Source organism: Budorcas taxicolor, chromosome 12 (assembly GCF_023091745.1).
Source record: "Budorcas taxicolor isolate Tak-1 chromosome 12, Takin1.1, whole genome shotgun sequence".
NCBI lineage: Eukaryota > Metazoa > Chordata > Mammalia > Artiodactyla > Bovidae > Budorcas > Budorcas taxicolor.
Window position 1 is genome coordinate 77,130,419 of NC_068921.1, and position 26,559 is coordinate 77,156,977.

At 39.2% G+C, this 26,559-nt stretch overlaps 1 protein-coding gene across 1 annotated transcript in view; it reads left to right on the forward strand.

Annotated features, from left to right (window-relative positions):
- PCCA (propionyl-CoA carboxylase subunit alpha) overlaps positions 1 to 26,559 on the forward strand; it is a 381,652-nt gene that overhangs the window by 135,772 nt on the left and 219,321 nt on the right. The window contains exons 9-10 of the mRNA XM_052649967.1: positions 16,571 to 16,649; positions 26,131 to 26,233. Of these exons, the coding sequence (XP_052505927.1) occupies positions 16,571 to 16,649; positions 26,131 to 26,233 (182 nt within the window). The remainder of the gene's footprint in view (positions 1 to 16,570; positions 16,650 to 26,130; positions 26,234 to 26,559) is intronic.

Genomic DNA, 26,559 nt, shown 5'->3' on the forward strand with positions numbered 1-26,559 from the left:
CCTGGAGAACGAAATGGTAACCCACTCCAGTATTCTTGCCTGGAGAATCCCATGGACGGAGAAGACTGGTAGGCTACAGTCCATGGGGTCGCAAAGAGTCAGACATGACTGAGCGACTTCACTTTCTTTCTTTCTTTCTGTGTATTCTTGCCACCTCTTAATATCTTCTGCTTCTGTTAGGTCCATACCATTTCTATCCTTTATTGTGCCTATCTTTGCATGAAATATTCCCTTGGTATCTCTCATTTTCTTGAAGAGATCTCTAGTCTCTCTGATTCTATTGTTTTCCTCTGTTTCTTTGCACTGATCACTGAGGAAAACTTTCTTATCTCTCCTTGGTATTCTTTGGCACTCTGTATTCAGATGCTTATATCTTTCCTTTTCTCCTTTGCTTTTCGCTTCTCTTCTTTTCACAGCTATCTCTAAGGCCTCCTCAGACAGCCATTTTTCTCTTTGGCATTTGTTTTTCTTGGGGATGGTCTTGATCCCTGTCTCGTGTATAGTGTCATGAATCTCCGTCCGTAGTTCATCAGGCACTCTATCATATCTAATCCCTTGAGTCTATTTGTCACTTCCACTGTATAATCGTAAGGGGTTTGATTAAAGTCATACCTGAATGGTCTAATAGTGGTTTTCCCTACTTTCTTCAATTTAAGTCTGAATTTGTCAATAAGGAGTTCATGATGTGAGCCACAGTCAGCTCCCTGTCTTGTTTTTCTGCCTGTATAGAACTTCTCCATCTTTGACTGCAAGAATATAATCAGTCTGATTTCCGTATTGACCATCTGGTGATGTCCACATGTAGAGTCTTCTCTTGTGTTGTTGGAAGAGGGTGTTTGCTATGACCAGTGCATTCTCTTGGCAAAGCACTATTAGCCTTTGCCCTGCTTCATTCTGTACTCCCAAGACCAAACTTGCCTGTTACTCTAGGTGTTTCTTGACTTTCTACTTTTGCATTCCAGTCCCCTATAATGAAGAGGACATCTTTTTTGAGTATTAGTTCTAGAAGGTCTTGTAGGTCTTCATAGAACTGTTCAGCTTCAGCTTCTTCAGCATTACTGGTTGGGACATAGACTTGGATTACCATGATATTGAATGGTTTGCCTTGGAAACAAAGAGATCATTCTGTCGTTTTTGAGATTGCATCCAGATGCTGCATTTTGGACTCTTTTGTTGACCATGATGGCTACTCCATTTCTTGAAAGGGATTCTTGCCCACAGTAGTAGATATAATGGTCATCTGAGTTAAATTCACCCGTTCCAGTCCATTTTAATTCACTGATTCCTCAAATAGTAAATATTAGATTTGTAAAAATTGGGATAAAATTTAGATAGTATAAAATCCAGCCTTTCAACGTGTATAGTCCAGTGGTTTTTAGTATATTCAGAGAATTAGTGAATCTTCACCACTGAAGAGGAACCAAAGAGCCTCTTGATGAAGGTGAAAGAGGAGAGTGAAAAGCTGGCCTAAAACTCAACATTCAGAAAACTAATATCCAGCATCCAGTCCCATCATTTCATGGCAAATAGATGGGGAAACAGTAAGAGACTTTATTTTCTTGGGTCCAAAGTCACTGCAGATGGTGAGTGCAGGCATGAAATTAAAAGACGCTTGCTCCTTGGAATGAAAGCTGTGACAAACTTAGACAGCCTGCTAAATAGCAGAGACATTGCTTTGCCCGCAAAGGTCTGTCTAGTCAAAGCTGTGGTTTTTCCTGTAGTCATGTATGGATGTGAGTGCTGGACCATAAAGAAGGCTGAGCATTGAAGAATTGATGCTTTTGAATTGTGGTGTTGGAGAAGACTCTTGAGAGTCCCTTGGACTGCAAGGAGATCTAACCAGTCCATCCTCAAGGACATCAGTGCTGAATATTCACTGGAAGGACTGAAGCGGAAGCTCCAATACTTTGGCCACCTGATATGAAGAGCCAACTCATCAGAGAAGACCCTGAGGCTTGGGAAGATTGAACACAGGAGGAGAAAGTGATGACCAAGGACAAGATGGTTGTATGGCATCACTGACTTGATGGATATGAGTTTGAGCAAGGACCAAGAGATGATGAAGGACAGGCAGGCCCGACGTGTTTCTGTTCATGGGGTCTCAAAGAGCCAGACATGACTAAGTGAGTGAACACCACCACCACCTACCACTCTAATGCCAGAACATTTTCAGTACCCCCAAAAGAAACTCTGTGTTCATTCCTGTGTGTGTGTGTGCATGAGGGCATGTGCTCAGTCACGTCCGACTCTTTTTTAACCCCATGGACTATAGCCCGCCAGGCTCCTCTGTCCATGGGATTCTCTAGGGAAGAATGCTGGAGTGTGTTGCCATTTCCTCCCCAGCTATCCAGTAACAGTCACTCCTTATATTCCAGCCCTTGGCAATCACCAATTTGCTTTCTGTTTCAGTGGATTTATCTATTCTGGATATTTCATATAAATGGAATCATAAAACATATGACCTTCTGTGTTCACTTAGCATTATATTTTCAAAGTTCCTCTATATGTATATTGGTACTTCATTCTTTTTATGACCAAATAATATTCCCTCCTGTTCCAGAATACTGGAGTGGGTAGCCGTTCCCTTCTTCAGGGGATCTTCCCCACCCAGGAGTCAAACTGGGGTTTCCTGCATTGCAGGTAGATTCATTGCCAGCTAAGCCACCAGGGAAGCCCAAATAGTATTCCATTGTGTGTTTATAGTGCATTTTATTTATTCGTTTAGCCACGGGTGGACATTTGGGTTGTTTCCATATACTGACTGTTGTAGATAGTGCTGCCGTGAATGTGCATACTTATGCATGTTTGTGTATATGTTTTCAACTATCTTGGTATATACCTAGTTGTGGAACTGCTGGTTTACATGGTAATTCTATGGGTAACTTTTTGAGGAACTGCCAATCTGTTTTCCCCAGTGGCTGAATCATCTTACATTCCTACCAGCAGTGTATGAGGTTTCCAGTTTCTTCCCATCATTGCCAATACTTGTTATTTTCCTTTTTTTTTTTTTTTTAATATTATGGCCATCCTAGTGTGTGTGAAATGATATCTCACTGTGGCAGATATTGGCAGAATGGATAAAAACACATCCAACTATATGCTGTCTCTAAGAAACTCATTTTAGATCTAGACACAGAGATAGATTGAAAGCAAAAGGATAGAAATAGATATCCCATGCAAATAGTAATCAAAAGAGAACTGGGGTGGCTATTCTAAAACATATTTTGTCTATCGGACAAAATAGACTTTAAGTCTAAAACTGTCAAAAGAGATAAAAGACATTATGTATTGACTGTTATAAACATATATGCACCAAACAGCTGATACTGAAAATATATGAAGTAAGTATTGACAGACTTGAAAAGAGAAATAGATAGTTATACAATAATAGTTGGGGACTTCAGTAGTACAGTTTAAATAATGAGTAAGAGCATCCATAGAGAGGATCAGTGAAGAAGTAAAGATTGTAACAGTTTAAACCAATGAAACTTTATAGACATATATAGGACACTCTACCCAATAGTAAAAGTATACACATTTGTCTCAAGTAATTCTCTTGTTAAATGGAAGAGTGAATGATTGAGATATAAAGAATTGAGTTTTAAAGAGATGGAAAAGAGAAAATAGTATCAAGCTGGAACAGTATCTCATAAAGTTTGTCCCTTTCCCTGCAGAATCCCAGGATTTAGTCTGATATGGAAATACTCTCTTGTCTCTTGTACTCAATTACCTTGATAGGTTGCTCTTCTCTAAAAATAGTGTGGGGTTTTCTCTGCGTTAAGTAAATTCTTTCTTTGAAAATGATTGGTTTATGGTCATTTGCTTAGTACTTTATAGTAAAATTGACCAGGGGTTAGTTTGTATTTCTGGTTTCTAATGGCTTGCTTGGTAGCCCAGCTGGTAAAACATCCGCCTGCAATGCAGGAGTCCCCAGTTCGATTCCTGGGTCAGCAAGATCTGCTGGAGAAGGGATAGGCTGCCCACTCCAGTATTCTTGGGCTTCCCTGGTGGCTCAGATGGTAAAGAATCTGCCTACAATGTGGAAGATTTCTAGTACTTAAGACAGTGATCATCACATAAGTTTGTATTCAGTGAATGGTTATTCAGTGAGTGAATCCAAATAGAGATGTCTGTATAAGTATGGAAATGAAGTAAGTAGACCCACATTTTAAAGTTGTTTTTTTTTTTTTCACAATGTTTATAAATCATGATTTGACAATGTTTTTTCTCATTTCCCCTCCTTCATTTCCAAGTTTGTAGTGGAGATATCTGGGAAGAGTAGCAATATTAAGTAAGCCAGGATAAACTCTCAGCTAACAGAGAACTAAAAAGAAAAAAGAAAGGTAGGTTTATTTAAGTAAACTCAGTATGTGATTGTTAATGACTAGAGCACGTCAATCCATTTAGGCTGTCGTTGGATTCATTAGGCAGGACTAATGGAAGTTTTAAGATTCAAATGTATGAGAGTCTTTGAATGAACCTTCTTGGCTTCACACTAACCTATGATGTTATATCTTACGTTCTCTGCAGGTTAGGCTCTCCCATAAATTTCTTCTTGATATTAGTCTTCCTACCACCTTGGCTCCTGTCTCTGATAAGTATGTAGGAACCATATTGTTTTCTTCTCTGCCCTGGCTATTTTTTCCTTTCCTTTGGCTAATTTTCCTTTTGGCATGGTATAACGTTTAAAAAAGTTGCTCTTGTTTTTTTAATATAGAAGAACAAATTGTTCGTGCTAACGAAGGATAGAAATACTTAGCTAAGCCCTCAAATCTTTTCTTTCTTTCATGCTGCTTAGAAAACTTCACATGTTGTGTATGACTTTGTGGTTAAAGATATGTCAAGGAAGCATTTGAAAAAATATTGCAATTTGTATCTTTTTCCCAATCTTAATATCCTGTTAATTCATTTTCCAATTTGGTCCTCAGTAGAAGAGATATTTAATATTCATTTATTTAATTAGGAGATTTCCTAAGAAATGCCTAAGGAAAAATTATGTTGAAGAAAATAGTGTTATTCTCATTCTCATAAAGTATGAAAGAATGAGGTTTTTATTTTGCAGTTTTCATATTATTGAAGTCTTGTGGTCATTTGAGGTTACAATGGTGGTCCGTGTTCTCCATCCGTTCTCTCTTTTCTTCGTCAGTTGGGTCCTTATATTTTCTTTCGTTGCTCCAATATACACACTTTGGGTTTCAGCATTATTTCACAGGTTCTCCCTCTGCATTTTGCCATGCTATATTTGTCCTCAGTGTCTCTCTTGTTGTTTTATTGTTGTTCGTTCTTGCATACCTTTTCTTTTTTCTATCAGTCTATTGCAAAAGACTCTACATAATGTTCAGACACTAATGTGAAGACATTAAGTCTTTGGGTTTTGTTTGGAAACTTTCTGTCAGCTCATTCTGCTGCAGTCTAGACACTGAACCATGCTTTATTTCTGATCCCTGAATCAGAGTTAGGGATCTAGTATTTTTTATTTGCCTGAGTAGAGGAAAGGTAGCCCAGATCAGTTTTCCCAAGGAAAAAAAAAACAAAAACTAATTGCCTCTCTTTGCCATATTTAAACAAGTACTGTTATATATTGGTTTACTTCCTTATAACACAGCTTGATTAAATCTTTATGTGTATACTACCGGTTCATTCTTATTTAAACTCAGTGTATTTGTATAGATATCCGTGTGTTCATGTGTGCATAGCCATCTCAGGAAAGGCAAAATGTCCTGTGCCCACTTTACACTTTTTCATTTTCCAGTGGCAAAAGCTCAGTGATAATAAAGAGCACCTCTAGGTACCTTTTTTAGAGATTTTGTTCATCTGCAGTAGTAGTAGAGATATGAATAATTCATAGTTGGACTGCAACACATATATATTTATGTTCTAATTACTGGATAATTATAGGCCCTAGAGAAATATAAATATCTATCACTTCAGTCTGAAGTGTGCTATTCTGAAGATATACCAATACTAAATTGATAATGACTGATGTAACTATAACTCGTAATTAAAAGGCAACAACAAAAAAGTGGAAAATTATGACCAAATAACAATATGGGAAACGCATTGATGATGGAATTTATTTTTCCAAATTGTTTGAACTATCTCCTTATTTGTCTTCACAGTAGGAACTTTTCAGTGTAGCCAAGTGTTGCATGGCAGCCAAATTGCCTAGTAAATTTTGAATTATTTCCTTGGAAAGCTTAGTAATGTGGTAATTCTTATTTGAGTCTGTGCAACTGTTATTCATTTATCAGAGCTGTAGTGTTACACCTTTTTATTGCCCCTGCCCTGTAACCTTAAACAGCAAAGATTTTCCTCATCCTCCATGTTCACTTCCCTTTGGTAAGACTGTGGGGTGCATTGGAGTTCTGTTCTATGCCAGCCTTGTCCGGGTATGAGGCTGATGGAGGTTCTACCAGCCACAGTGGCACGGATCATGGAGGCAGGAAGTAGAGGGGTCTCGATTTTGATCAGCAGTTCTCTGTAATTCAGCATTCACTACTATATTGCATTGTTTGGTTTTGCAGTTTGTATATCATCGTCATCATGTCCTAAATCTTGAATTCATCCCCTTTTCTCCATTTATCCTGTGGTTCCATTTGTTCAAGCTAGTGTCATCTTTTGCCTAGGTCACTGAAATAGCCTTCCAGATGGCTCCTCTGTCACAGACTGGATACCTGTCTTAAAGCAGACCCTGGAATTTTATTGGGGAATATTCTTGGGACCAGTGCACATGAGGGAGTGAAAGAAATTGTGGACTGAAGGGGGATTTGAATTGAGTTGAGACTCAGACTCAGCAACGGCCTTAGCTCTTACTGCAGAGAGTCCTGTGTATTGAAAAGTGAAAGTCATTCAGTCGTGACTCTCTGCAACCCCATGGACTATACAGTCCATGGAATTCTCCAGGCCAAAATACTGGAGTGGGTAGCCTTTCCCTTCTGCAGGGGACCTTCCCAACCCAGGGACCAAACCCAGGTCTCCTGCATTGTAAGCGGATTCTTTACCAACGGAGCTATCAGGAAAGCCCAGTATTGGCTGATCTTTTATATTAAATAGCTGTCTCAAATTGAGGCAATAAGATTGAACTGTTAAACACCTGTGTTAACTAAGCCTTGGGTGCAGGCTGCCCCTTGGAAGGAGTAATACAAGCTGAGGATAAGTCAGCTTTTGGTTGATGATACTTCCAGCAGCTGGAAGAATGTCCTAAAGTGGTGAGATGGACAGAGCTCTGTTTCATAATTTTAATATGTATTTTCCACAGTTGTTCATTTCTGAGTATTTTCAGAGTTCTGTTACAATTTTTGAATCAGGTTATTTAGGAATACGTTAACAGTTTCGACTTTTTGTTATATTTCGAAGTTAATTGCTTTCTGATCAGTGAATATCATCTTTCTTATTTAGAAACTTTCTAATTTGATGAGAATTGCTTTATGGCCAAGGAGTAAATCACTTTGAATATATCTTCCATGTGTACCTGAACAGTGTGTATTTTCACATTATTGTAGGCCATGTTTTATAGATGACCAATGGGTCAAGTCTGCCTATTGGGATGTTCACATCTTCTAGTGATGTTTTTGGCTATTTGATCAGTTTTTGAGAGAGTGGATTAGTGACGTTTTCTTGCTTGCCAGGAAGTTAATGGGTAATATAGCAGTGTAATGTGTCTTCTTGGCTAATTTTAATTTTTATCAAAATGTATGGCTTTTTCTGAGTTTGCTTTCTAATTTCATTTTATCAGTATTGTTATGACTAAACCAGGTTATTTTGGTGTTTTCTTATGTTCTTTTTTTTTCCAGTCAGCCAGTAGTCTATTGATTGAGGTATCTCTCTTTTAAGTGTATATACTGATGTTTTTCTTTTTCTATTCAAGACTGGCATTGTCTTTTAACCATAGATTTCAGTTGATGTACATTTATTGTGTTGACTGCTTTCTGATTTATTTATATTATCTTCTTTTTCTTTTTGTTCCACTTCTTGGATTCTACTTTCTCTCCTTTCATGACTTCTCTTTGATAATGATTGCCTTTAAAATTTCTCTTCTTTATTCCATTCCCATCCCCCCCACTCCTTTCCACTGTGATACAAATTTTACGCTTATTTCTATTTCAGGGTTTACTGTAGAAATTTGAATTTGGAGACAGTTCTTCAGGTATTCCTCAGTATCCTAAACTTTTTAAAATGTTTACTTACTTTAAAATTCAAGCTACAGTTTTCTCTGCTACCAAAGATTTCCTCCTTATATGCTTTCTTGTATTCTATTTCCTTAATTGTTTACCCCACTAATTAGGCATTATTACTGGGCTATAAATAGCTAATATTTATGTACCTTTACTCAGATATTTATTTTCTTTGTTCATTGTTCCTTCTTCCATCCCTGACTTTACAAATGGGATTATTTCTGTTTTTCCTGGAATTTACCCCATAGAAGTTTCTCCAGGTAGTTAACTCAGTTTTTGTTTAGATGGGACTATTCACATTGGCTTTTCCGGTGGTCATGTATGGATGTGAGAGTTGGACTGTGAAGAAAGCTGAGCACCGAAGAATTGATGCTTTTGAACTGTGGTGTTGGAGAAGACTCTTGAGAGTCCCTTGGACTGCAAGGAGATCCAACCAGTCCATCCTAAAGGAGATCAGTCCTGGGTGTTCATTGGAAGGACTGATGCTGAAGCTGCAACTCCAGTACTTTGGCTACCTCATGGGAAGAGTTGACTCACTGGAAGAGACTCTGATGCTGGGAGGGATTGGGGGCAGGAGGAGAAGGGGACGACCCAGGATGAGATGGCTGGATGGCATCACTGACTCGATGGACGTGAGTCTGAGTGAACTCCGGGAGTTGGTGATGGACAAGGAGGCCTGGTGTGCTGCGATTCATGGGGCTGCAGAGTCGGACACGACTGAGCGACTGAGCTGAACTGATTCAGTTCTTTGTTAACAGGTGGCTGTGGTGGGGGCGCAGGGCGAGGTTGGTAGTAGTCTTCTGTTAGCCTCGAGCTGCAGCATTTGTGCTGTACGGTGCTCTGCAGCTGTTGAAGAGAGACTTGTCAGTCTCGTTTTTGTTACTCCTTTGTAGGCAGTCTGTTCTTTTTGTCCGGCTCCTTCATAAAAATGATTTTTATGCAGGAATGCTTTATGAAGAACGAAATCTTAACTATTCTAAGTGTATAGGTTAGAGAATTTTAGTACATGTCACTACAATTAAGGTATAGATTTTATTTCTGTTCTTTTAAAAAACATTGCTTCCTTCATTTTACACTTCCACCAGCAGTGTTTCAAGAGTTCTAGTTACCTGCTTACTCCATCCTTGTGAATACTTGTCTTTCTAGTTTTTGTCATTCTAATGGATATGTAGTTATATTTCATTGTGATTTTGATTTCTGTTTCCTTAATACTGTCGAGCATATTTTCACATGCTCAATCGCTATTCATTAATGTTTGCCAAACCAAAGGTCACTTAACTTTTCTCTTATTTATCTTCTAGACATTTTATTGTTTAGTATTATATAGTTAGGTCTACAATCCACTTAGGGTTAACTTTTGTGAAATGTGAAGGACTTTGTCTAGATTCACTTTTTGCCCACGGATTTCCAGTTGTTCTAGCAACATTTGTTGGAAGTGATTATCTTTTCTCTATTGAGTTGCTTTTGCTTTCTCGTCAAAGATCATTCACTGTGTTTGTGTGAGTTTTTTCTCCACACTTTCCATGCTATTCCATTGATTGATTTGACTATTCTTTTACCAATATCTTGGTGATTTTATTACTGTAGCTTTATAGTCAGCCTTAAAGTTGGGTAATGTCAGTCTTTTGAATTTGTTGTCCTCTTTTAATACTGTGTTGACCATTATAGGTCTCTTACTTTTGTATATAAATGTTAAAATCAGTCTGTTGATATATACATAATAGCTTAATGGAGTTTTGGTTGATATTGCTTTGAATCTATAGATCAATTTAGGGATAATTGGTATCTCAACAATATTGAGTTCAGGCATGTGGAATTTTTCTCCATTTATTTAGTTCACTTCAGTTCAGTCGCTCAGTCGTGTCCAACTCTTTGCGACCCCATGAATCGCAGCACGCCAGGCCTCCTTGTCCATCACCAACTCCCGGAGTTCACTCAGACTCATGTCCATCGAGTTGGTGATGCCATCCAGTCATCTCATCCTCTGTTGTCCCCTTCTCCTCCTGCCCCCAATCTCTCCCAGCATCAGAGTCTTTTCCAATGAGTCAACTCTTTGATGAGGTGGCCAAAGTACTGGAGCTTCAGCTTTAGCATCATTCCTGCCAAAGAACACCCAGGACTGATATCCTTCATAATGGACTGGTTGGATCTCCTTGCAGTCCAAGGGACCCTCAGGAGTCTTCTTCAACACCCCAGTTCAATAGCATCAATTCTTCGGTGCTCAGCTTTCTTCACAGTCCAACTCTCACATCCATACATGAGTACAGGAAAAACCATAGCCTTGACTAGACGGACCTTTGTTGGCAAGGTAATGTCTCTGCTTTTCAGTATGCTATCTAGGTTGGTCATATCTTTTCTTCCAAGGAGTAAGTGTCTTTTAATTTCATGGCTGCAGTCACCATCTGCAGTGATTTTGGAGCCCCCAAAAATAAAGTCTGACACTGTTTCCACTGTTTATTGAGTTAGATCTTCCTTAATTTCATTCATCAGAACTTTGTAGTTTTCTGCATATAGATACTATTCATATTTTGTAGATTTATGCCTAAGTGTTTTGTTCTTTGGGGTACTAATGTAAATGGTATTGTTTTTAACTTCAAGTGTTTCCATTGCTGGTATGTGGGAATGCAATTCAACTTGTAATTACATTAGTCTTAGAAGGTTTTTGTTTGTTTGTTTGGGTTTTTTTTGGTGGTGGTGGTTGTGGTTCTTGATTCTTTGAGATTTTCTTCATAGATGATCTTATTTCCTGCTAATGACATTTCTTCCTTCTCAATTTGTTTACCTTTTTCTTGTCTTATTGCATAAGCTTTGACCTATAGTAAGATGTTGAATAGGAGGGGTAAGAAAGGACATCCTTGCCTTGTTCCTGATCCTAGAAAGAGTTGGACATGACTGAAGTGACTTAGCATGCATGGTTCTTACATGTATGGCTTACTCATCAATGTAAACCCTTACCATGTTAGGTAGGAGAGAGAAGTGATCATATGTATATATTAAAGAATTTTGGTGACCTCTTTATAGTTTGATGGGAACAACTGTATTGGTAGGGAGCTCTGTTAGGAGATTCTGGTTAGCACCACCAAATTAGGAATTGGACATTTCTCTAGAAATATTTCACTTTTCCTTTCTTTTTACATTTCTTTCTCTATCAGTCATTACAGTCTATGAATTTTTTATTAAAGAAGCTGTAGGTGAAAAACTATATAAAATTCTTCATTATATGACTCATGATATTTACATCATGAAGATGTCATTTCACCAACCTTTACAGTATCAGATTATGCCACTGTGTATAGGGGCAGGTTTTGCTTAAAGGGGGCTGGATTATATACTGTGTCTCTTGTGTAGCTCAACATAGTGTGTTGGCCAAGAAATGCAGTCAGACTTGGGATTCATAACTGAGTGGGAAAGCACCAAGCCCTAGAGGCTCCCTTCATCCACATTCTGTTTACACATTGTACTGACTCTACCTCTGATACAAGGCTAGACCTTTCTCTCAGTTGAGTCTGGGTTACAGCTCTCCTCTAGTGATGGTTTAGTTGCCAAGTCACGTCTGACTCTTTTGCGACCCTGTGGACTGTAGCCCTCCAGGGCTACATGGACCTTTCCAGGCAAGAATACTGGAGTGGGTTGCCATTTCCTTCTCCAGGGGATTTTTCCAATGATCAGACCTGCAGCTCTTGTGTCTCTTGAGTTGGCAGGTGGATTCTCTATCGCTGAGCCACCAGGGAAGCCCAGTCAGTCAGCCTTACTTAGAGTCCCAGGCAGACGTCCAGTGAAAGGATGGTAAAGGTGGGGAAAAACTTGCCAACAGCACTAGGACCTGAGGCGTTGTTTTTTTTGTTTTTAAAGCAATCTTCTCATACCAGGAGCTTCGTCTTGTTTTAAAAACCTTGGAGAATTTTATTTTGAGATCAAATTGCCAACATCCGCTGGATCATGGGGAAAAAAAGCAAGAGAGTTCCAGAAAAACATCTATTTCTGCTTTATTGACTGTGCCAAAGCCTTTGACTGTGTGGATCACAATAAACTGTGGAAAATTCTGAAAGAGATGGGAATAGCAGACCACCTGACCTGCCTCTTGAGAAATCTGTATGCAGGTCAGGAAGCAACCGTTAGAACTGGACATCGAACAACAGACTGGTTCCAAATAGGAAAAGGAGTACGTCAAGGCTGTATATTGTCACCCTGCTTATTTAACTTCTGTGCGGAGTACATCATGAGAAACGCTGGACTGAAAGAAGCACAAGCTGGAATCAAGATTGCCGGGAGAAATATCAATAACCTCAGATATGCAGATGACACCACCCTTATGGCAGAAAGTGAAGAGGAACTAAAAAGCCTCTTGATGAAAGTGAAAGAGGAGAGTGAAAAAGTTGGCTTAAAGCTCAACATTCAGAAAACGAAGATCATGGCATCCGGTCCCATTACTTCATGGGAAATAGATGGGGAAACAGTGGAAACAGTGTCAAACTTTTATTTTTGGGGGCTCCAAATCACTGCAGATGGTGACTGCAGCCATGAAATTAAAAGATGCTTACTCCTTGGAAGAAAAGTTATGACCAACCTAGATAGCATATTCAAAAGCAGCGACATTACTTTGCCGACTAAGGTCCGTCTAGTCAAGGCTATGGTTTTTCCAGTGGTCGTGTATGGATGTGAGATTTCGACTGTGAAGAAAGCAGAAAGCCGAAGAATTGATGCTTTTGAACTGTGGTGTTGGAGAAGACTCTTGAAGGTCCCTTGGACTGCAAGGAGATCCAGCCAGTCCATTATGAAGGAGATCAGCCCTGGCATTTCATTGGAAGGAATGATGCTAAAGCTGAAACTCCAGTACTTTGGCCACCTCATGCGAAGAGTTAACTAATTGGAAAAGACTCTGATGCTGGGAGGGATTGGGGGCAGGAGGAGAAGGGGACGACAGAGGATGAGATGACTGGATGGCATCACTAACTCGATGGACGTGAGTCTGAGTGAGCTCCGGGAGTTGGTGATGGACAGGGAGGCCTGGCGTGCTGCGATTCATGGGGTCGCAAAGAGTCGGACATGACTGAGTGACTGAACTGAACTGAACTGAACTGATAAGGAAGGTTGTTCTGTTTCAAACATTAGTCAACTAAAGATTATAAATTTAAAGAAATGTGTTCTAGACAAAAGTTGAACAGAGGAATAAGTACTCTAATGGGTTAAACAATGTGAGAGAACATTAGTGGATATTTCATACCCAGGCTGGAAAAAGTGAGGGGTTGCAAGCCATCAACTTGATCACTTTTGATTTTCCCAGGAATGCCAAGTTTTGACTGAATGGTTTTTTTTTTTTACTTTTTCTTCCAGTTCCTGGCATCCCATAACTTACCCTAATTAGAGTCACAGGCACAATAAGAAAGTGGGGATGACAGACTGGGCTTTTTGATATTATTTAATATCATCTATGTGGAATATTTTTTTCTCTCCTTTTCAAATCGCTAGTTCTCATTTCTCCATGGCATGATGACAGCATAAAAATATGTGCTGTCCGAAATTTAACGACTTACTTGGCATAAGACTTTGAGTAGAATACCTTACTATTACATTATTTTCAGTTATAGCTCAAAAATTACATTGAGTTCATGACTGTAATGTCACCACCTTCTACCAGTTTCTTCCTGTCTCTCTGTTGTTTAATATTTGGCTTCTTAAATTCTTGTCAAGGAGTCTTCTCTTCTGGGTTGTGTGTTTTCACAGGTCTATTGCTGCATCACCTCCTTTGGGGGCACTATGTTGCAATTGTCTTATTGTATATTACCCCGTTGCCTAACAGTGTCTTACCTCTTCTGAACATAAAATAGGGGAACTTCCCTGGTGGGTCAGTGGTAAAGAACTTGCCTGTCAATGCAGGAGGCATAAGAGATGTGGGTTCAGTCCCTGGGTTGGGAGGATCCCCTAGAGGAGGGCGTGACAACCTGCGCCAGTATTCTTCCCTGGATAATCCCATGGACAGAGGGGCCCAGGGAGCTACAGTCCATGAGGTCGCAAAGAGTCAGACACGACTGAAGCGACAGCACTGAACAGAAAATAATTTGTTGTTGACAAATGATTTTACATGTCTTGTTTTGCCATCTAGGTCTTTGCTACCAAGGAAAATTTCCAAATCTTATTTTGAACCTCACAAATCCCTAAATAGTCCAGGATCCGTAGTAAATGACTAAGATGAGATTAATACTGGACTCAGAATAACTGGACATTTCCTAATCCTCAGCGGGAGCAGAAAATAGTAGAGACATGAGGTGTGGATATCATCCCTCTTGTGGTTTCCTGTTCACATGGATAAATAGTTTTTGATGGTGAATTGACATGTTTTATGGGAGAATATGACTTTAATAAAGACCTTAAGTTGTTTTTAAAAAGATATCTCAGGCCTGCTGATTTCTAATTTTTAGATATTGTTTCTTCACTGCTCTAAAACAAGCTAATTCTTCTTTACTGACTTCAATCTAGTTCCTTTATATGATATTCATTGTGGGGCTGCAGTGCTATGAGGCGAATAATGTTCTTGTTACTCTCAAGTAGAATCTGTAGAATGCAGAAGTGTGTAGGATAATTTGCATCTAATTTATGTATCCAGTTCTCTTTTCCTCTTCCATCCTGCAGATAAACTGTGTACTTCAGATTGTTTCAGTCCTTCCTTAAACCTCTCGTATGTTTCCCCACCTCTGTTTTGTTTCTGTTCTTGCTGCCTAACGTGTTCATATCCTGCTCGTCCTGCATAGTCTTATATAAATAGCCCTATCTGTTGTGAGCTGTGTGCTAAGTTGCTTCTGTCATGTCTGACTCTGTGCAACCCCATGGACTCTAGCTCGCCAGGCTCCTCTGTCCAGGAGATTTCCCAGGCAAGGATACTGAACTGGGTTGCGTGTCCTCCTCCAGGAAATCTTCCCAACCCAGGGATCGAACCTGTGTCCCTTCTATCTCCTGTGTTGGTGGGCAGGTTCTTTATCGCTGGCACCACCGCTAGCCTCCTGTCTGTTGGGTTGGCCAAAAAGTTTATTTGGGTGGGTTTCGCCATCATATCTTATGGAAGAACCTGAATGAACTTTTTGGCCAATCCAATATAATATGCTTTTCTTAATCCCTTTTTCTCTTTGCTATGATTCCCACTGAGAGAGTTATCTGGGGTCCTGTGCCTCTTTCTTCCTAGATTATACGGCTCCCTGTGTGAGAATAGCGTATTCATCTTTCTTCTTATTGCATCTAGTGTTGCTTTTATAGTGCTGTCCCACAGAAATCTATCTCACATAAGTGTAACCAGTATCTGAACTTTCAAAGCTGAATTAATTATGAAACATTTTTAACTAAGTCGAAGTTAAGAGTGATGCTCTGTGGTTTAGGGGTCAGATGTCTGTGACATTTGGCCCTGTCTGCCCTTTTCTTCAAAGATCCCACAGCTAGAGTGCAGTGCTGATAGCTGCCCTGGGCGGGCAGAGTCCTCGAAGGGCTCCTCCCTGACCTCTTCTTTCTTTACAAACGATCACAAACAAGTGGTCTCAGACATGAGTATCTCCACTGTATTGTCAGAAACCCTCTAAACACAGAGACTTCGCAGCTTTTCTTGGTAAGTCATCATAGATGACTCATGCTGTCAAAATGTAACTACTCTAAATACTCAGTCCTGTTTAATCACAGCAGTTTTATTCTTTTTTCTTACAAGACTTTGGCTGGAAGCGTCCTCTGTTTTGGGCCTGATGTTGTATTTTTATAATATTCCCATGTCTAGGCATTTCATCCCCTGGTGACTGAATGGTATATGTTGGTAGCTTCTCCATGATGGCAGCAAGCCCTGCCTCTTCAGCTCCAGTCATAATAGAACAGCCATGGCTTGATTTTTCCCAGAGCCATCATGTCTTTCTTGCAGATAAAAACTGCAGGGGTTCCCTATAGTTTTGCAGATGAAAATACCTCAAGTACCTGTAAATCATTACTTTTGAAAACAAGGAATTTAATTTGTTATACCTGCAAATAGCAGTTTGGGGCAATCAAAAGGCATGCATGTATTTGTGTGTGTTTCCTTAATGCTATATAAGTTGTTTCTTATATCTTTGGTTACTTAATGCTGTATCTACTTCCATTTTTGGAATCCACTGTCAAGTTATGCTTTCTTATTGGGTAAAATGTTGCATTTATTGATACACACGGTCTTTTTCTTTTAAAAATGATCACACTCATTTAAAAACATATATGAAACATATATGAAATATATGTAAGATCCTTAACCGGCATTATTTTCCTGATGCTAAAGAAAGGAACTTTTAAATAAATCAGTTATTGTCCCTGTGTTGCTGAACATGTGGTCACTTGTCATGTTCATGCATCCAGATGATCGAAGCCTGAACTGCTGTCTCATTCTTCCCTGCTGTTAGGCTACCCTGTCATGATCAAGGCCTCAGCAGGCGGTGGTGGGAAGGGCATGCGGATCGCTTGGGATGATGAAGAGACCAGGTGAGATTCTGTCCAAAATATACTTTTGATGAAAAGAGCAGTCACTGGAGTTTTATTAAACTGACAAGTAAACAGATACCAAAAGCATAATGGAATAATTGAAACAATCATCTAATTTTTACTCCTCCAGATGGGAAAAATTAATATTAGGCAGAAAAGTTTCTTATTTATATTTTGGTGTTTATCCTATTACAGAAAGTTTTCTTTTTTTACTATCTCAAACATTAATAAAGAATTACCTTCTACAGTATATTTTTAAAGATTACAGTCATGATTCTGTCTTTTAGGTAAAAATTGCTAATGTTTGGCTCTTTAATTCTGAATATGATCAAAGATTTGAATCTAAAATATTTGAAAGCAGTAGTAATTTCATCTGTTTATGTATTACTCAGTACTCATTTGCTTCCCTTTGATTGCCTGTAAAAATCGTGAACTACTTTGATAACTTTAGTGGTATCTTTATACTGTTACTGTATTTCAATATAATTTATAGTGTGAAATATATTTCCTTTTGAATTTGAAATTATAGTATGTCCTTCATATGCAGTGTACTCTGTTATGTATTTGAACAGTTTCTTAGTAGTAGTTTCGGAAATCAAAAGAGACTTTGAAAACAAAATTTTAAAAACTTAATGTATTGATAACATCATGGTGAGTAGAAAAATAAATTTTTCAACAACTGCCTTGTCCATGCAAGTTTTAGGGGACTCTATTCAGAGTTTATTACATACTTCAAAGCTTGACAGTAAGAGAGATTTATGTAATTTTTTGAAGGAAAGGGATGAAAAAAAAATCACTGAATTATTACCCTTAATGTTGCCTTTCCTGCCCTTTCTCTACCCAGAAATAATTTGGTCTTCCAAATGGTTAGTTCTTTTTTCTCCTTTTCTTTTCCTTTCCTTCTCATTCCCTGAAATGTCTGAAAGAGAGAAATCAGGAGTGGTCGGTATGAAAGCCATCCAGTGCAAAGCTAAGTCAGAAGTTAGGTTCTAAAGTGAACTTATAACAACGTAAAAATCTCTCAGGGGCGATAGATTACCCTAAAATCTGAGGGGACAGACACCACATTGCAGACTTGCACAGACAGTTTTAACTCTAAAAGATGATTGTCTCAGAACCCCGTTGTTTCTTGGGTTATACGTCAGAGGTGGGGTGATGATATATGCCTAAGACAAGTCTTTCAACCCCAGCCTCGTGCTCAGCGTTACTGCTACCACATAGTGAGCAAGGTCCCGTCAGATTCCCCTCTCCCATCTTACACTTAGCCAGCGTGAAGAAACTCATTGGGTGCATTGGTGCTGTTATTGAGGTGTTTAATATTGGCAGCCTCCCATATGACAAGCAGCGTTTTAGTAAGTTTCCAGGAAGAGAGCCATGAACAGAAACATGCAATAGAGGGAACCGTCTATTCCTCCATAGCCAGTGTATGACTGGATCCAGAGTTCTTAACCTTTGAATTTACAGACACATAAAGTTCAGGGATGTTCATGCATCTGGATAAGGGGGGAAAAAAGTACATGTTTCGTTTACTAGCCTCTACCTGGAATTTAGTGTTTCCTCTAATATAGACAACAAACTACAACAGTAGTAGTATATGTGGAACTTTGCACCCTTCAGGAAATCCCTTATGTTTTCACATCACAGTTATTGCAGATTCCTCTAAGTAACAGTGTAACAATAGCAACAAGTAACAGTTAGACTTGTTGTTGGAGCTTATTAATGAATAACGAGCCACTTACAGGATATCCCAAATTTGTTTTTAAAGAATATCTTGATACCTTTATTTCAATGTAAGTTCTTATGAAATCCTATGCATACTCTTTTCTATGTTTTAAATCACTTCGAGCCATATTTTGACAAATGCTTCGTGATCCTGCCAAAGGCATCCGTGACATAAACAAGGTTTAGAAACCCATTCTGGTAGGAAGAGACAGTGAACAAGATGAAAATCAATCATATACTATTGTGGAGGGTGATAAGCAACATAAAAAAAAAAATAAAGGAGGAAAGGAAGAGGCATGGGGAGTGTTGGAAGGAATTCCTGTTGTAAACAGGACTGGCAGGATTGTCCTTGCTGAGTAGGCATATTAGGGTGGTGAGGTTAGAGTACATGGAGATGAGGACCAGGCTAGGGAAGAGCGGGTGTGGAGGCGGTGATGCAGGAGCAGGTCTGGAGAGAAGCAGGTGGCCAGGTGGTGGGGGCTGGGGAGGGGTAGAAGGAGATGGGGAACAGACTATCTGGGGCCTTGTGGCCATGCTTAGTGAGACGTAGGCTGTTGGAGGGTTTTCAGCAGAGAAGTCACAATCATGGAACTTCACAACAAATTCCTCACCTTATTTACATGTTTCAAATTGTAGAAATTTTCAGGCATACAACAATGTAGAAGAATGGAATGAACTTCTGTACTATATATTATCCAGATGAACCAGTTGTCAAGATTTTGTGACTTAAGTTTTAAAAAGGATGACTCTGGCAGCTATCTTGGTAATAGACTTAATGGGGACAGAATCATGAACCCTGGAATCAGGGAAACCAGACAGGGGGCTGTTGAAATAACCCAAGCAAGAAAAATGATGGTGGTGGCTTTCCCCAGTGTAATGGTGGAAGTGGTAAGAAAGAGTTTAATCCTGAAAGGAGAGGCAACAGAATTTGCTGAATGATGGGATATAGAGTTTAAGTACTTGAGGATGACTTACGGGCCCTGTTTGAGAGAGAGAGAGAGAGATGTTTGGCTCTTACTGTCTCTTTGGCCTTGGGGGTTTAGTCGCCAAGCCGTGTCTGACTCTTGCAACCCCATGGACTGTAGCCTGCCAGACTCCTTAGTCCTTGGGATTTCCCAGGCAAGAATACTGGAGTGGGTAGTCATTTCCTCCTCCAGGGGATCTTCCCCACTCATGGATTGAACCCAGGTCTCCTGCTTTGCAGGCATATTCTTTACCAACTGAACTACTGGGGAGTTCATATATATGAATTAAATGGCTGTGCTGCAACACTGCTTTACTTGAAAATTTCTTGGGAAATGCTGAGAGGTTAAGGTCAGAATGAAGGCATTTATCTTCACAGTTGAAGAATGCTTAATTGAAGAATGGCCTGCTTCTTAGCCTCTCTCTGGAATTCTTCTCCCCGTGTTCCTTTTGATGGTGGCGACTTACAGAGCATTGGTTACCTCTCTGAAATGTTGGCAGTTGGGCTGGCTGGTTGCTGTGTGTGGGCGGAAGCAGGCTTAAGGATAAGAGGCATGCTTAGTCCCATTTTTACCACATAATTTGTCTTATTTGACTTTTATCTTTTGAAGTTCAGGTTTTGAAGCTATCTCTTGTGCTTTGTTTGTAACCCCGGTGATTTAGTGGACGTCTCCATGGGTTGCTTGGGCTTCCTCACAGTATGGTGGCTTTGATTTCTTATTTAGTGACCCAAGGGTCCAAGAGCATTTGTTTCAAATCCAAGTGAAAGCCGTATCACTTTTTATGATCCAGTCTCAAAATTCATACACAGCTTCCCTTCTACCGTACTGTTTGATTACCAGTGAGCACAAATTCCCCCTGAATTCAAGGGGAGGAACGTTAGGCTTCACTTCCTCATGCAGGAGTAGCAAGTTTCTTAGAAGAGCATGCTGAGTGGGAGATGCCACAGTGGCCATGTTTGGAAAGCACAATCTGCTATAGTCTTTGTAGTAAAAAAAATAAAGATATTAAACACAACTTCATGGTTTTATAAGAGATGTGTATTTTGTGAACTCTTTTTTCCTCCGTGTTTTCCCCTTTTGTATAGCAGTTATAGAGCAGTTTCACTAAAACTCTTACTTAGCATTTAGTCTTTTTTTTTTTTAATTTGTTTTTTGGGTGTACCAGGGCTTAGCTGTGCCATGTAAGATCTTTAGCTGTGGCATGTGGGACCTAGTTTCCTGACCAGACATGAAACCCGGGTCACCCCTGCATTGGGAGTGTGGAGTCTTGGCCACTGGACCACTAGGGAACTCCCGCATGCAGTTTTCATTATGCTTCTTAGGGTGGCAGATTTTTTTATCAGTCGTTTCTCCAAGGCTACTCTTAGTAACATATTCTTTTATAGTGAGATTACTCATCAGTTTCCTGGCAGTCAGTGATTTTCACCAGTGGATATTCACCAGTGGATTTGGTTTTTAACCAGTGGATTTTAATTTAGAATTCAGTGTCTTCTGAAATCACCATATCTATTCTTATATTGGGCCTCTTTGGTAAATAAGTTAACTCTTTCTTGGCTAGTAAATGGCACATTGTTTCAAAATATTTTCATATAATTATTAAAAGTATGTACATAAGTACTTTTCTACCTAAAATTATTCCCTTCAACTTGATAAATAAGCCACCTCTAAAACTCTATTGAGATTAACAAAAGTATGACATTATTTGATATAATGATATAGGATACTCACTTAAAAAATTTGCTCTGTAACCTCTGTTAATTTGGAAAAATAAAAACTTTGGAAAAATTGAGGGAACAGTCCAGAAAACACCCATATATTGTCTTCTGGAGTCACTTGCCGGGGTCCAGCCCTGGTGGATTCAGGGTAATTTGAAGGTGGGGACAGAATCGGCATCCTAGGAAAAAACTTATTTAATTACAGATAGAGAGGGATTAGAAAATCAGCAGAGAAAGAGAGGCTGAATAACTTGGTTTACATGGGATACCAATCACCACCTACGTAGGCCACAGGCATCTTTCCGTTCTCCCGAAGGAGAGGAGGCACTGAGGCCTCCCTGGTCTGATCTTAGAATCCCAGGCAAAATTAGCAGGCTTGGTGAGTACCCACATTCCAGATGGGAATTCAGCCAGAAAAACGGGGAGCAAGAAAGAAACGACATGGGGGAATCAGTCTTTCCAGAAACTGATCCCATTTCTTTATTTTTTAGGTTTGCTTATATACCTTTTGTTACACGTAGGGATGAATACAGAGTCACATGGGGGTCAGCAGACCTGACCCTTGTCAAAAGCAGGTGCTTCACATAAATGTATAAAAAAAGGTCTTAGGGGTTTACATCATCTTCTGGTCATGAGGCCTGCTGACATTTTATGATCCTTTCTTTCTGATAACCAAAAAACTTATTTTTTCCAAGGGTGTTTTTTCTTAAACCAGGCACCACCCTCCAAATAAAGTTGCATTCCTATAGGGTGAGGGTGTAGTGAGTTACAATCAAGAAAGGAATTTATTTAACCCAAGGTTAACATGATTAATCTTAAAGGTTAATACTTATTTCTCCTATATGCTAGTTATATTCATTATAAGGGCAGGGAATATGGAGATTTAGCAGCAAAACATCAGCCCAACAAATGAAAATCCTTTCACCAATGTTCCCCTTAAGATCTATTTAGTCTTAAGATAGTGATGAAGTTACGTTTTTGCATAGCAAGGACACAGTGATTTATAACAAAGTACAGTGATCTATAACAAAAGAGAAAATTCATTAACTCAAAAAGTCTAGTATTGCTAACATCAAAAACTACTTTATTTCCTTTTCTATATTCCAAATACATTGATTAATATATTCCCAGGTGCCTAAGGATATGGAGGCCTGGTGGCAATCATTGACTCAACAATGAGAAAAAGCCCTATGCTAATTAAGATTTTCAAAATACTCCAAACTCTCTGTGCTGTTTATGGTTGAGAGGTAGTAAACAATCATGTGCTTGGCAGGAGTATGGATAATCTTGTCACACAAGCTAGTCTGCCAGCAGAGAGGTTTGACCTGAGATACCCTTGTCACACCCAGGGCAGGGAATTAGCAGCAATTATTGGCACAACAAATGAAAAACCCTTCACTAATATAATTCCTAACCAACCCACTATACCAATAATTTCTAACTTCCCAAAAGAATCTGCCTTTAGTAAGTCTAAAACATTTTGTGCCTGTCACGATTGGGAGGCTGTAAACAAATCACAAGCTGGAATCAAGATTGCCGGGAGAAATATCAATAACCTCAGATATGCAGATGACACCACCCTTATGGCAGAAAGTGAAGAGGAACTAAAAAGCCTCTTGATGAAAGTGAAAGAAGAGAGTGAAAAAGTTGGCTTAAAGCTCAACCTTCAGAAAACGAAGATCATGGCATCCAGTCCGATCACTTCATGGGAAATAGATGGGGAAACAGTGAAAACAGTGTCAAACTTTATTTTTTTGGGCTCCAAAATCACTGCAGATGGTGACTGCAGCCATGAAATTAAAAGACGCCTACTCCTTGGAAGAAAAGTTATGACCAACCTAGATAGTATATTCAAAAGCAGAGATATTACTTTGCCGACTAAGGTCCGTCTAGTCAAGGCTATGGTTTTTCCATTGGTCATGTATGGATGTGAGAGTTGGACTGTGAAGCAGGCTGAGTGCCACAGAATTGATGCTTTTGAACTGTGGTGTTGGAAAAGACTCTTGAGGGTCCCTTGGACTGCAAGGAGATCCAACCAGTCCTTTCTGAAGGAGATCAACCCTGGGATTTCTTTGGAAGGAATGATGCTAAAGCTGAAGCTCCAGTACTTTGGACACCTCATGCAAAGAATTGACTCGTTGGAAAAGAGTCTGATGCTGGGAGAGATTGGGGGCAGGAGGAAAAGGGGACGACCGAGGATGAGATGGCTGGATGGCATCACTGACTTGATGGACGTGAGTGTGAGTGAACTCCGGGAGATGGTGATGGACAGGGAGGCCTGGCGTGCTGCGATTCATGGGGTCGCAAATAGTTGGACACGACTGAGCGACTGAACTGAACTGAAACAGTCACATGTGGCCAGACGAACCTGTACAGGCAGGCTAGATAACCTTCAGAGGAGTTCCTAAGTTGAAACACTGTTGTCATGCCCAGGAATTCTTATTGACTTGGAGCTGTAAGTTAACTCCTTCTCGGAGAGAGGTAATGGGGGTCAGCCCCCCGTAAAGTCAGAGGCATAGGTGAGAGCATAAAATAGTAAAGTAGGTAGACTCTGGTTTTGGGGGTAGATGCTCGGGAACAGGGGGTTTCCTGAGGCTTGTTCACGCCTTTGCGTATGCCGAAGCCTCCTTCCTCATGACCTTTGCCATGGGCGGAGTTCCTCACGATGGCTCCCTGCATCTCTCCCTTTTTAATTCACCAGCTGTTGACATAATGCTGAACTGCATTTATTCCTTCCTTTCTCCTAACTTGAGGAAGAAATTTTTCACATATTCCACAAAAATTTTAACATTCCTCAGAAAGTTTAGTAGGTGTTTATTATCCTAAGAAGTGTGTCCCTTTTGTAACATCTTCAGGGAAGTATCATCTATACTTAGACATTTTAGAACATCTGAAAGATTTTTTTTAAAGTTTAGTGTTGGTTATAGCATATAACCAGCATATACTGCAGTCCATGGAGGTGCAAAGAATTGGACACAACTTCGCAACTGAACAACCACAACATATTAAATTAGGGTGAGAGTCATGGAGGTTATTGAAAATAAATTCATATATTTTCACAATTTCTGGCTTCCTTTTCTTTATGCCAATTTAAATGAAATGTGGCATGAATGGAAAATTAATCCTCTCTACATGTTGGAGTACTCCTATATGATTTCAGGTGTTGTGAGGGCAGTTTCTGTTTTATTTTTGTATTTCTATCACATACATAATATATGCACCAGACTCAGTTTCACTGTTAGTATTTATGGAGCTGTTGCAGAAAGGGGGACCCCTTCCAGGGCCTGAAACTGGGCTCTTGTCTAATGCTCGGAAATGAATTGTTCGAGGAGACATATGTGCTGACAAAGCGAGAGATTTTATTGGGAAAGGGCACCCTGGTGGAGAGCAGTAGGGTAAGGGAACCCAGGAGAACTGCTCTGCTGGGGCTCCCAGTCTTGGGTTTTACGGTGATGGGATTAGTTTCCGGGTGGTCTTTGGCCAATCATTCTAATTCGGAGTCTTTCCTGGTGGCGCACGCATCGCTCAGCCAAGTCGGATGCTAGCGAGAGGGATTCTGGGAAGTGGACGGACACAAGGTGTCTCCTTTAGACTTTTCCTGAAATCTTCCGGTTGGTGGTGGCTTATTAGTTCTGTATTCCTTATCAGGATCTCCTGTCATAAAACAGCTCATGCAAATAGTTACTATGGTGCCTGTATTACTGAGTTGTACAAATGGTCTAAATGCAATTTTCCATGAATTCTAAAACATTTTGGTAATGCTGTCAAACTTGATACTTTATTTGGGAGACTGATTTTTTACTTTTGGTATTTGTGATTTCAAAGCAAAATAAAAACTCTAAAATCATTAGAGCAGAGACAAACTGTAAAGTATTATGTTTTTCCTCTGTGAATCATTGTATCCCACCTAATAAGAAGTTGGTTATATGATATTGAAAACAATGATTCATCGTGCTTTAGTTTCTTTGAGGTTTTCAGTCTCCTGAGATCTAAACTCCATTCCCTTAAATCGTGAAAGTAATGGAGGCCTGAGAAAACATGACACTTTTTCTCTGAGACTACTGAGAGACAGAAATATTTGCAATGTGTTTTGAAATCAGTGTTTATTTGCAATGTTGTATTTTTCAAGCACACAAACAAATGAGATAGTTATTTCTAATATTGCCAGCTGAAGTCTTTGCAAATGAAAGGATTAAAAGAATTTTAATGTTGAACATTAAATACAGGTATTTGAAGTGTAAGAAAAATTAATTACATGTAAAAGGAATTAAAGTTTATATTTTGTATATATCGATGAATGGAACATAAGATCCTCAATTAGTTTTAAGTAAGCAAGTCTGAGTTTTTAATAGACTGAATGAACTCATGTCAAAGTGTATGACTTTAGTAAGCATATTTTAATAATAATGTTTAAGTTATTGTAGTTTGGAAATAAATGTATAACAATATTCAAATTCATGTTTTTATTTAAAAAATCAAGCTGTTCTCTTTTGTTGACTATTTTTGAGCAATTTTAAAGAAGATAAAAATTATAATGATCTATATGGACATGTGGGAGACCATTCAAAGTTGTGTACTTAAAATATTTGGAAATGTTCTTGAGGACTTTCTTCACCTATTCTTACTGAGTTTATTTGCTGTGGTTTTGCCCCAGCTGTGCAGTTGCCTATTTCTTTACATTTTTGTGTGCATTGTCTCACTTTTGAGTCAAATGGGTATGCATTTTAATATATTTTTATTAGTGGAATTAAGGTATGTTAAGGTCCAAGAAATGAAATTTTACATGCTTTGATGGCTCATTAAAATGTCTCTTTTTTTAAAGCAGTTGGTGAAATAAGTTGGTGTTCCTCTTTCTATAAAAATCTAAGATCAGGGTAATTAAAGCATTTACCCAGAGTCACAGTACTGGTAAGTGGAAGACTTGTTGTTCAGTCAAAATTAATTGAGTTATTTGTATGTTAAGTATATTTTTCTCTGCTTTGCTCAGAAGTATGCAAAAATAAACCTTTATTTAGTTTTCTTTATATCAAGGGCTGTGTTTGTTTTGTGTTCATGGGACTCTTCTGTTTTTCTTCATAGGGATGGTTTTCGATTTTCATCTCAAGAGGCTGCTTCTAGTTTTGGTGATGATAGGCTACTAATAGAAAAATTTATTGATAACCCCCGTCATATAGAAATCCAGGTTGGTACATTTTAAGATACTTTCAAATCATTATGACTTTAAAATAATATTACTTAGTCCTATTAGAAACACATCCTCTCTGAAGTTTTGGGGTGATTGTGAATGATCTGTCTTTTATTGTGCTCATCTTTGTATGAAATGTTCCCTTGGTGTCTCTAATTTTCTTAAAGAGATCTCTAGTCTTTCCCATTTTCTTGTTTTCCTCTGTTTCTTTGCATTGATCGCTGAGGAAGGCTTTCTTATCTCTGCTTGCTATCCTTTGGCACTCTGCATTTCAAATGAGTATATCTTTCCTTGTCTCCTTTGCCTTTAGCTTCCCTTCTTTT